The sequence below is a fragment of the Chiloscyllium plagiosum genome, unplaced genomic scaffold (genome assembly GCF_037043375.1).
Source record: "Chiloscyllium plagiosum isolate Xiang-an unplaced genomic scaffold, Cpla_swu_hap1 HiC_scaffold_4, whole genome shotgun sequence".
NCBI classification, from domain to species: domain Eukaryota; kingdom Metazoa; phylum Chordata; class Chondrichthyes; order Orectolobiformes; family Hemiscylliidae; genus Chiloscyllium; species Chiloscyllium plagiosum.
Window position 1 is genome coordinate 53,191,113 of NW_028270142.1, and position 12,289 is coordinate 53,203,401.

The following is a 12,289-nucleotide window of genomic DNA, read 5'->3' on the forward strand; positions in this document are numbered from 1 at the left end:
ACTCCAATTCACACTCGTGCAACAACAATACGATCAATGGATTTTCTGGGCCAACACGTTATCATTTTGCAAATAATTATTTGAATATCTGAAGATGACATTTTACTGCTTCAGTTAAACTAGGAACTCAAACTAATGTTATTTAAACACATGATGTATTTTGTGCAGTTTTTAGATGTTGCACAAATTCTTGACTGTATCCTGAATTAGGGGAATACAAGAACACAAGAACTAGGAGCAGGAACAGCAGCAGACAATTCAGGCACTTGAACATGCTCCACCATTTAATATGATCATGGCTGACCTCATTTTAGCTTCAACTGTACCTTCATTAACACTTCATCCCATTACTAATTTTAAAAATCTGTCTTATTTTCCTTAACCGTATTCAATTTCCTGGCATCCACTACTCTTTTGGACAGTGAATTCTACAGTTCGCAACCCTTTGAGAGAAGTCATTTCTCATTTCCATTTTAAATCTGCTACCCCTTATACTAAAACTATGATGTCTCATTTTAGAACATCCCACATAAGGAAACATCCTGTCTGTAACTACTTTGTCAATCACCTTTTGGCATCTCATAACTCAAACAGATCTCTCATTCTTCTGAACTCCAGCACAGTATAGGCAGAAACTGCTCAATCTCTCTTCATAAGAATGACTCATTTCTAGATGGTCCATTTACCTAACCTATCCTTATCTATTTATGAATTTCTTAATTCTTCATTGCAACTTCCTTGCCCATCTATGTTAGTGTCATATGCAAATTTGGTAATATTACTTTCTGTAGTGGTTATAATGAGGTCAGTCAGGTGGACCTCATAGAACAGGAGTTTCCTAGTTAGGGCTGTTAATCTAGTCCACCAATCAGGGAGCCCTGGCTGACAGATATATAACAGGAGTGAAAAAGAAAAAGAAAAGGAAAAAAAAAATAAAATAAAATAAAAAAAAATATATATAACAGGAGTGTGAAGACCTCCTCGTGGGTCTGCTCCTGGGCCTGACCAAACTGGCCATTAACAGGTCCAGGCAGCGGGCCGTGGAGGGGGTCGTTAGGGCCGACTGCCTGCGCCTCTTCCGCTGTTACGTTAGAGCCCGGGTGTCCTTGGAGAAGGAGCACGCGGTGTCCACCAACACCCTGGTGTTGTTCAGGGAGAGGTGGGCGCCGCAGGGAGTGGAGTGCATCATTTCTCCCTCCAACTCTATTTTGATTTAGTCCCTACCCTCCCCTTCACTGTTTTGATCACACAGCACTGCCCTCTGATGTGAAGGGCAGTGTTTGTCACTGGCCACCCGGGTGTTTTCCTATTTTCCTGGTGGTGGAAATTGAATAAAGATTTGTGCACTGTGTCTTACACGTATACACACACACCATGGGTGCTGGGGAAAAAAAAATAAGCAAAAGAAGAAAAAAAAAGAAAAAGAAAAAAAAAACAGGAATGTCTTCACTGTGTCTCAAAAAAAAATAAACAAGAGGGGAAGAGGGCAAAAAAAAAATATATAAATAGGGATTGGAACAGGTCCAGGCACCGGCCAAAAAAAAATAACAGGAGTGCACTGGCCACTCGGGTGTTTTCCTATCTTCCTGGTGGTGGAAATTGAACAAAGATTTGTGCACCTTGTGTCTCTCACACCTACACACACACACACACCATGGGTGCTGGGGAAAAATAAGCACTACCGCAGTTAGGCGGTAAAGAAAACAAAACAGTATTGTCTTCCGCGGTTACGAAAAAAAAATATAACAGGAGTGTTACAGGTTCTGTTTACTCCGAGAACTAGCTCCGAGGGAGCCAGTCAAGTGTAAAGTACTAAGCACATGTAGATAAGAGGGTGACGTAGTGATGGGATACCAGTCTTTGTAGAGTTATTCCACTTTCTACCTGTATATCCAAGTCATTAATGTAGGTGGTAAATAGTTGCAACCAAAGGACTGAATAATCTGGTACTCCACTACCTGTAGTTACATTTTACAAATCAAAAAAAGATTAATTTATCTTAACTTTATTTTCTGTTGGTTAGCCAATCCTCTATCCAAGCTAATAAATTACCCCTAACTCAATGTGATATTAACGTGTATATTGACCATTTGAGCAGCACCTTATCAAATACATCCCAGAAATACAGATATACTACCTTTACAACATCCCCTAATTCACCTTGTAAAACGAGCAAATTAGCCAAACATGATTTAGCCTTCATAATATTAAGGTCTCTGATGGACTGTGTTTTGACTATCCAAATGATCTGTTATTACTTCCATAATCCATTCAACAATTTCCCAATGGCTCATCAAACTAACTGGTCTATAGTTTCCCGCTTTATGCCTCCATCCATTTTTGAATAAGGACATTACATTATTATTTCCCCATCCATTGCAACATTTCCTGCATGCAGAGAATTTTGGAATATTATAACCAATGGATCCAATATCTCTGCTGCCCCTTCCTTTAAGGCCCTAGGATGTGTGCCATCAGCCTGCGGACTTGTCTGCGTTCAACATCAAAAATTTGCTCAGTACTTTTTTCCCTAGTGATGATGGTTGTTCTAAGTTCCTCTTTCCATAATCTCTGCATTATCTGTTACTATTGGGATTGTACTAGCATCCTCCATCGTAAAAAAAGTAACAAAATGTTGACTGTGTGACCCCAACATTTCTATGCTCTCTACTATCAACTCCCCTGATATCAGTCATTCACTGCAGCAAGGTGGCTCAGTAGAAGCCAAGAAAATGCAGTTTCAAGTGACTCTCAACGTTAGTCAAGTGAAGGGTAATAGTAACCTGGTGGGAGGCAACAACTGTAGGATTAAGTTCCATCTACCATGGTGGCTAATAATTGGCCTGGTTTATACAGTGTATTGCAAGGTTTGTGATTTTTATATATTTTAATATAATTTACTATAATTTAAAAATCATTCACATGCCTGGAAAAGAAAATGCTTAGTGGACAATCTATTCACTATTAACCAAATGTTGTGGTGTTCATGAACTTACATAAAATATGGTTGCTGTGTAACTCACTTTAATATGTTACTACCGTTAATATGATATAGAAATAGTGTTAAGATAATCTGAAATAGATTGTTCTTTGGTGGATGCAGAAGTGTCAGATTCATATACATTTTAGGATATCATAATACAGAGTTTGGATCTTTGAACTATATCATATGTAAGTAGTTTGGTTTATTTGATTTTTTGTTCTGCAAAATAAACTTATGTTTTGTTGTTAAAACCAAATCTGCAGCATTGTGTACTTGTGCTTTAGTCAGAAATCACTTATTTGAAGAAGAAAATATAAACTATTAAGCCACAATTCATTCTGGGATCTGAACTGCCCAGTAATGGCAACAACTGGATCATAAGGATTACAAGCTTCAAATAACGGGTGCCCACGCCAGGCAGCAGCACCTCCATATCCTTGGTTCTTCACAAGGATAACAAGCCCCATAAACAATGCGTGGGCTACTGTCCACCACCACCTCCCCCCAGTACTTCACTTGGGGTTTTGCGGAGTTTGCAACCTGAGCTTTGCTTATCAGCAAGAGGAATATCTTAAAATGAAAACAGAATGAGGGAATTATGATTATTCTCCAGGAGAAACGTACCTCACTTCAAGTGGTTATGCATCCAGCATTGTGGATCGAATGGACAATGAGCTAATTCTGTAAGATATGACCGAGAATAGGAATGAACTTGTATGGGAAAACCATCAGTTAAGGACTCACAGCAATGCTGTTGAGCGAGTCCTTTCCTTCGTTTGTTCTGTACCTTTTAGCAGTCCCTATAAAAGGACTGTTATGATCACTGCAGAACTGGAATAACTTGTCACAACAAACACAACACATACTCCATCTTTATTTGTTTTTACACATTTTATGTAACAGATACGTGAAGCAGGTGCAGAATCGTTCCTTATACTTTAAAATTGATCTAACACCATTTTGAGATGGCCATCAGAGATGCCACTAAACAGTAAAGATCAATAATGTGACTGTTGCGTAACTGACTACAGGCTAAAATAAATTTCATGCCCAAACACTGACATATGACAACTTCTAGCCCAAGATGTCCAACTTATATTTACTGAATGTGACTAATCCCTCAGGTTTAGAAATCAGATCTAAAAGACAATATTTCACACAGCAGAAAATTTGATATAGCACTGAAGTAGAAATTTATTTTCCAGGGCACAAATCAGGCTATAAACATTTTTATTGATTAGCTTTCCACACACACAATGGGCAGAATCTCAGAGGAGTCTGAATGATGTGGTCTATGGCAAGATACATTGCACAATCAGCCAACAATTGCAGAGAGACCCCTCTCAATGCCAAGATTATCGCAGTCCATTGTTTACACTTTCAACAAGGGGTCTGCACAGATACCATTTGACAGGGATTAGCACTCGTACGAGTCACAAATCGCTCATTAATATTCAACCGCCCTTCGTATCAAAGTTGTCAAACAAGTGAAAACCAGAGACAGCACCTGAAGGATTCAGCTCAATGCTTGCTTCAATCACCATCCATGTTGGGACACTGGGCACCAAAGTCTAACAGTAAACCCCATGAGCACAGGCCACTCCATGGATTCCATAACCATGAACATCTGACACATGCCAACCTCACAGAACCCACATGGCTGACGTTCCCTCTAAGCTGCACAGCTGGAAAATTCCATACACTCCACTTCATTTCCTGATCCATTTGCCTCTTCTTCCAGAAGGCATGGCCATTCATAAATTTCAGAGGTCCACATATTGGAAAGAGAGGGAATGTTGCTCATGTACATCTCTATTCCACTTACAGGATGCTGCTGCACTTTAATGCTGCAATGGCATCTATTGTTACAATGCTGCAAAAAGGACACTCTGTGCTCAGGAACACTGAGATTGTGGTCTGAACTGTGTTGCATCTCTGGGGTGATCACAACATCCGTTCCTTGCATGCCTTGCCTCTGTTTTACCCGTTCAGCCAGATACACCAGACTCATTAATACAGCCTTGCTTTGCCATTTAGCACAGGCACAAAGGCAGAAAGCATGTCATGGTTGCCAGAGACATTGGTTAGGTCAAGGAGCATTGCCTTTGCTCAGCAGCTCCCAGGCAGATTCTGATACCAGTCCAGGCTTTCTTGATGTGGTCAAAGTCACCAGGTGAGAAGCTGAATGATGGGCAGTGCACCATTAGAACAATCAGAGACAGACAGAGGTTGAAAGTGGGTGGCACAGTTGTTACTTCTGGTGCAGGTGGGGAGGTGTCCTAAGTGCAGAGGGCATGCAGAAATTAGTGGTGTTGAGATGTATGAGACGGAGTGGAAAAGTTGCAAGCAGCAGTGATAGTGGTGGAACATGAGACTTACTGGGAGATGGCTACAATGGCATACAGTGAGAGAGGGGTTTTGGAGAGAAGATGTTGATGGGTTTTACCCGGGCTGAGTGGAGAAGGATCTTACATTCATGGGTCTTCCTCTAGGTGACTGCGTTCATGGAATACATAGAAATATAGATACTAGGAACAGAAGGCCCTTTAAGCATGATGTACCATTCAATATGATCACAGCTCATCCTTTATCTTGATACCATATTCCCACTTTCTGCCCATACCATTTAATGCCTTTAAAACCTAAAAAAAAGAGCTATAATCTATTTCTTGAATACATTTAGTGACATGGCTGCCACAGACAAAGATTTCCACAAGTTCACTACTCTACAAAAATATGTCTCCTTATTACTGTATTGCTAAATGGTCTACCCAGTAACCTGGAAGTGTGGGCCCTGAAACTGGACTCACCAACCAGGGAAAACATCCTTCTTGTGTCTGATCTGTCCAACCCTGTTAGAAGTTTATGTTTCAATGAGATTACCTCTCATCCTGTAAGCTCTAGTGAATACAGGCCTAGGTGAACCCATCTTTCCTCATAGGATTTCCAGTATCAGCCTCGAAGCCCCACTGTATTCCCTATATGGTTGTATATCCTCTCAAGTAGTGAGACCAAAATTGCAGACAGTTCACCATGGCCCCATATAACTGCCGTATGACATCGCTACTTTTGAATGCAAATCATCTTGCAATGAAGGACAACACACATTTGCCTTCCTAATTGCGCTTGACTGTCTATTTGGAAAAGGAGCAAGTCAAACAAACAGTCAGGGAAGACAGGAACAAAGCAGAGAACAAGGTCGGACTGATAAAATGCAATAGGAAGAATACAAAGGGGAGACAAGAGAGGAAGGGGAGTGGCATTTCTGATAAGGGATAGCATTACAGCTGTACTTAGGGAGGATATTCCTGGGAATACATCCCAGGAAATTATTTGGGTGGCTTTAATTATAATTATGCCAATGTTAATTAAATCAACATGTTCTTTTTTTTAAAAAAGCTGGGGGACAGATATTTGTCTTGGTGCTTGGTATTTTGTTGCATAGCTGAATGACCACCTATCATACGCAATACATGATATTTATTTTTATTTCTATTTTGAAGGATAAGCCAAATTTGATGTGATGTCTAACAGCTGACATTTTCTGTACTGTTGTTTTGTACTGTCATCTTAGAATGCTTTTGACTGCTCTACCTCTAAAGAATATAGTAACAATTGTAAAGTTGAAGGTTGGCTGAATTATTATAGATCTAATAAAAGAACATTCAAAACTTTATGGAGGGTGAAATGAAAACAATACACAGTTATTTGAAAAAACTCTAGAAAAATAACTCTGGAAAGTTTTAAGGACACAAAAAACCTCGTGGTGATGCACCAGATCAAACACGGAGCTCATTTGTGAGTTATTTTTGATTTTTGCTAAATTGAGTGGACAGGGACGTGAATATAAATTTTTGTTGTAATGTAAGTTCCTCTTATAACTTAATAATGATAGCTTTTGATCAGAACAAGAATTTACCTCTTGGAGCAGAATCTCAGCCCGATTAAGATTGTTCGCACATTCATCTGTCATCGCTTGAATCCAGTTATGTTGTCTTTTAAGTGAGTCCATTTTACTTCAAGGAAAAGAAAGTGTGCATTATGTAAATACATTTATCAAAACTCATTTTACTGTGCTAATGTACACATGAATATCTTTAAATTATTGCATTTTACCCTCATCACTCCTGTCTTCACATCTATGCTCATTTCTCTCCTCTGCACTCATTATCGGATCACGTCTTGATCTGTTCCCTTAAAGCTTGGGACTTTGCCGGATGAGCATCCATGTACCATTACAGCTTTCTCACCAAGATATTTTCACTGCTTCCATCCTTTATCCTCTGCCTGAAGTGGTTTCTCAGCCTCAGCAATTTCAATCTCCACTCATGTTTTCTTCTAAGTTCATTGCCTTCTTAATTTCTCCCTCCATGTAAAACACCACAGCCTATATTCATCACCACCCCCTCAATGCGGTCATCATATCAAACATAGGTAAGGCAATTTCTGATCACTCCATTAGATCATTGTCCACTCTCATCTACCCACTCCAGCCTATGGCATTAAATCTACCTGACAAAAAATTATTTTTAAAAAAATACAACTGTCTAGCCTCAGTCTCAAAAATAAACTTTGTTGCATCTAACATACCATCACCTTCAAAATTGATGCTCCAATTCTTAGTGAAATCGTTGTACTCTCTCTCACTCTGACTGCTGTGCTCCATAAGGACAGGGATATAGATAGGGTGGACAATGGGTATAGCCATTCATTACCAGATCAGGTTAGATGTCAGCACCCCATTGAAATTGCTCATTATACTTCAGGATGATCCTGAAATAAAGAAAAACCTAGGTCCTTTTCTCAACAGCAAATCTTCTACTTAAACCTTTCTCCAGTCTAATCCAGGGAGAAAGTGAGGACTGCAGATGCTGGAGATCGGAGTCAAAACGTGTGGAGCTGGAAAAGGACAGCCGGTTAAGAAGCATCCGAGGAGTAGGAGAGCTGATGTTGAGCATAAGCTCTTCAGCATGACATTCCTGATGAATAGCTTATGCTCGAAATGTCAATTCTCCTGCTCCTTGGATGTTGCGTGACCAGCTGTGCTTTTCCAGCACCATACTTTTTGACTTTAGTCTATTCCACCCTTGTCTCCACCAAGTGCAATTGAAAGGAGTCCATGGGCATGTTGGTCACATAGATTGAGATCATCCTATCTGCTGCTTTTTGTCACCTAACCCCCTATTCCATACCTCTCCACTACCTTCACCCACAATGCCCACTCTGAGCTCTTCTTGTCCACAAGACTCACCAGTGAGCCTACTGCTAAAGCATTGACCACCCAATTTCCTTTTTGGCTATCTCAAGCTTCTCTTTCTTCTAGTACTGCCACAGGTCCCCAAGCTAAATCTGCTTTAATTATCCTTTTATTAAAAAGGACTAACCATCTTACCTCCTTTCTACCTTCTTTTCTGCTCTCATGTGTGATCACCTCTTGAAAGTTTCCAACTTTTACTTTACTAAAACTGCTAAAACTGCTTTCAAAGTCATAAACAATATCCTGCTTTAACTTGATCATGGTCAAACAGTCTGATCAGTCTCAAGCTGTCTACAACTTTCCACACAACTGACCACATCCTCCTCCTCCAAAACCTCTCCACCATTATCCAACTGTGTGGGACTGCACTAAATGAGGTCAGTATCACTCAATAGCTTACCTTCGTATTCACATATCATAATCTCTAATGTTAACATCAATTCTCATCACCACAGCACCCTTTCGTCTACGTGTTGTCCCTCAAATATAAGAATATTATTTACCATATTCAAGCTAACATCACTTGGTTCACATTATTTCTCTCAATGGTGTGGGTTTCCTCTGGGTGCTCTGGTTTCCGCCCACAGTCCAAAGATGTGCAGGTTAGGTGGATTGGCAATGCTAAATTGCCCATAGTGTTAGGTGCATAAGTCAGAGGGAAATGGGTCTGGGTGGTTACTCTTCCAAGGGTTGGTGTGGACTGGTTGGGCCAAAGGGCCTGTTTCCACACTGTAGAAAATCTAGTCTAATCAATTTGTACACTCTGAAAAGTCAGATTCCTTATTTCACAGCCAGTAATGATTGAAGGAATTTTCTATTCAAGCAAATATTGGGAAGAGTGAAGAAATTGGCTGCAGTGTCCAGCAGAGATTTCACAACCTAGTCACTAACTCCACCCTTTACTCTGGCAAAGATGACACTGAACCAGAATAAATACAACCTCAATATCATGTTTAACCCCCGATACATCAGCAGGACTACCTGTCACCACTTCTGTAGCATTACTGGGCCTTGTCAATGCCTCAGCTCCTCTGCTGCTGGAACTCTCTTCCCAATCTTTCCTACTTCTCAGCTTGACCATCCCTATTACACCCTTGGCTGGTGTTCCATATTCCGTTCTCCCCTCCACTCAAAACCAGAAGTCAATTAAAACACATCTGCCCATGTTTGAATTTGCATAAAAAGTTTCATTCACTAGTTAACTCCGTGCTCACTCGACTACATTGAGAGGTTTCATCAATGAAAGTCAATTTTTAAAAATGTTTCATCCTCAATTTGAGATCCATTCATGGCCTCACCCTCTAACCTCCATAATGTTCATATCAGGTACTCATGAGCATCCTTAATTTGAATTAGCACACCTTCAGTTGTTAAGGTTTTGAGCTTGGAAATTCCTTCAAACCACCTCACTTTTTTCCTTTAAAAAGATCTACATCAGATCAAGCTTATGAACATCTCCCTTAAAATCTCTTGGCTTACTTTTTTGGGCTTTATAATGCTTCTGTGAAACACCTTGTGACATTTTATTACAGTAGAGAGTCTGCGCAAGTATAAGTTGTTGTTTCCCTTACATGCTCATACATTTCAACTCTTATATGCCACAATACAGTTTGAATGTTGGAAATATTTAGATCAGCAATTCAAAGTGCTAAGACAAAAAGGTTGAATGCAATTGTTCAAAAAAAAGGTGCATGAAGTAAACAGCACACCTAACCATATTTGAACTGAGAAAATTAAACATTTCACAATCCGCCACTCAAACAAAATAAAGTGAATTCAGGGAGAATGACACTTTCAGCCTTTGGTTCACAATGGGAGAGGAGAGGAGGAGGAAGAGGACGAGGAGGAAGGGTTATCAATAGGTTGGAAGATCTTGGAAGATCACAAGCACACGAGATTTCTGACTACTCGTTTTACTCTCATGGTTGGGTTCATGGTAGGAAGTGAGGAAAAGAATTGTAAAAGAAAAAGGAAATGCCTTCCTCTCGATAGTCAACAGTTGTTTATTCATTTGGGCAAAAATTGCTCAGAACATGCAGCTTTTAGGTAGATTTTAAATAAGTTACAGTTCTCATCTCGTCATCTCATTTGAGGTTGGCTCAGCGGTTAGCACTGCTGCCTCAGTGCCAGGAACCCGGGTTCGATTTCAGTCTGGGTGCATACTTGCCCCATGTCTGCATGGGTTTCCTCTGGATGCTCTGGTTTCCTCCCACAATCCAAAGATGTGTAAGTTAGATGAATTGCCCAGCGAGTTCAGGGATGTGTAGGATAGGCGCATTACTCAGGGTAAATGTCGAGTAATAGGGCAAAGGAATGGGTCTGGTTCGATTACTCTTCGAAGGTCGGTGTGGACTTGTTGGGCTTAACAGCCTATTTCCACACTGCAGGGGTTCTATGATTTCTATGCTGTCTTCCCTCCACACACAAAATGTGAAAGAATGAGTAAGGAGAATGAAACACCAGGATATTTATATTGTCCCTTTAACATTTCTGAACACTGCATAGAAGAGTTATGAAGCTTTGACACCAACTCAGAGGAGGAGTTTATGGCAAGTAATCAAAGCATCTTAGGAGGTAGAATCAGAGGGACATTGTTAAAAAACAGAGAAAAGGCGACATAAAAAGAGCCTATGAATGAAATTGCAGACATTAGGACCTAGGCAGTAGAATGTACTGGCATCAGTGGTTGAAGCATTACAATAAAGGATATGCAAGATGCCAAAACTGGAGGCGTGCAAAGATCTCGAAGATTGTAAGGGAGGAGATTAGACAGATTGGGTGTGGTAAAACCATGGAGGGACTTAAAACTAAATTTAAATTTTAAAAAGTTAAGTTATTGCCAAATCGGAGCCTAAAAGGTCTGCAGGCACCAGAATCACAGATGAATGACATTAGTGCAATTCAGGATACTGGCAACATGATTTTGGATGAGCGTAGGTTTATGTTTGTGAAAGAGAGATGGCAACAGTCATGAGCCCACAGGGAAGAAAGACATGGTTCCTGCAGATGAGCTGCAGTAGGGTAATGACAGGCAATGTCACGGAGATTAAATTAACCTTCCCACTTTAAAATATCTGAAAGTATTTATAGCCAATGAACTCCTTTTGAAGCATAGTTACTGTCCTAATACAGGGAACAAACAGCTCATTAGCATATGGCATAGTCTTATAAATCATCCTGTAAATGTCGAGTAATAGGGCAATAGATCATCAGGGGTGGCACAGTGGTTACATGCTACCTCAGTGCCAGGGACCTGGGTTCGATTCCCACCTTGGGCGACTGTCTGTGTGGGATTCCTCTGGGTGCTCCGGTTCCCTCCCACAGTCCAAAGACGTGCAGGTCAGGTGAACTAGCCATGCTAAATTGCCCAGTGTTAGGTGCATTTGTCAGAGGGAAACGGGTCAGTATGGATGACTCTTTGGAGAGTCAGTGTGGGCCTATTGGTCCGAAGGACCCATTTCCACACTGTTGGGAATACAATCATTAGATAAATAGTTTTACTGGTGAGAGCTGAAGGATAGACATTATCCAGAACAAAACAAAATCCGCACTCTATAGTACTTATTTATGAAAATGCATCACTTTACAAAGTATACAATAAAATTTGACCAGTCATAGCGAGAGCTATGCAACAGTAACAGACCCTTCAGTTCAACTTGTCCACGCCAACCAAATATCCTAAATTAATCTAGTCCCATTTGCCAGCATTTGGTTCCTATTCCTCTAAACTCTTCCTATTTATGCACTCATCCAGATGTCCTTTAAATGTTGTAATTGCGCCAGCCTCCACCACCTCCTCTAGCAGCTCATTCCATACACACACCACCCTCTGTGTGAAAAGATTGCTCCGTAGGTACCTCAAATCTTTCACCTCCCATCTTAACCCCGTGCCCTCTAGTTTTAGACTCTCCTACCCCAAGGAAAAGACCTTGGCTATTCACCTTATCTGTGCCCCTCATGATTTTATAAAGTTTGACACGCCCAGTTACAGGTGAGGCTCTCTCAACCCCCAGTGTCCATTTTGAAGCAGTAAATACTGTACTTCCTAC

At 40.5% G+C, this 12,289-nt stretch overlaps 1 protein-coding gene across 1 annotated transcript in view; it reads right to left on the minus strand.

The window, feature by feature from the left end:
* Nucleotides 1–12,289, minus strand: part of LOC122549187 (desmoplakin-like) — a 70,675-nt gene that overhangs the window by 57,763 nt on the left and 623 nt on the right. The window contains exon 2 of the mRNA XM_087986255.1: nt 6,903–6,999. Within this exon, the coding sequence (XP_087842381.1) occupies nt 6,903–6,999 (97 nt within the window). The remainder of the gene's footprint in view (nt 1–6,902; nt 7,000–12,289) is intronic.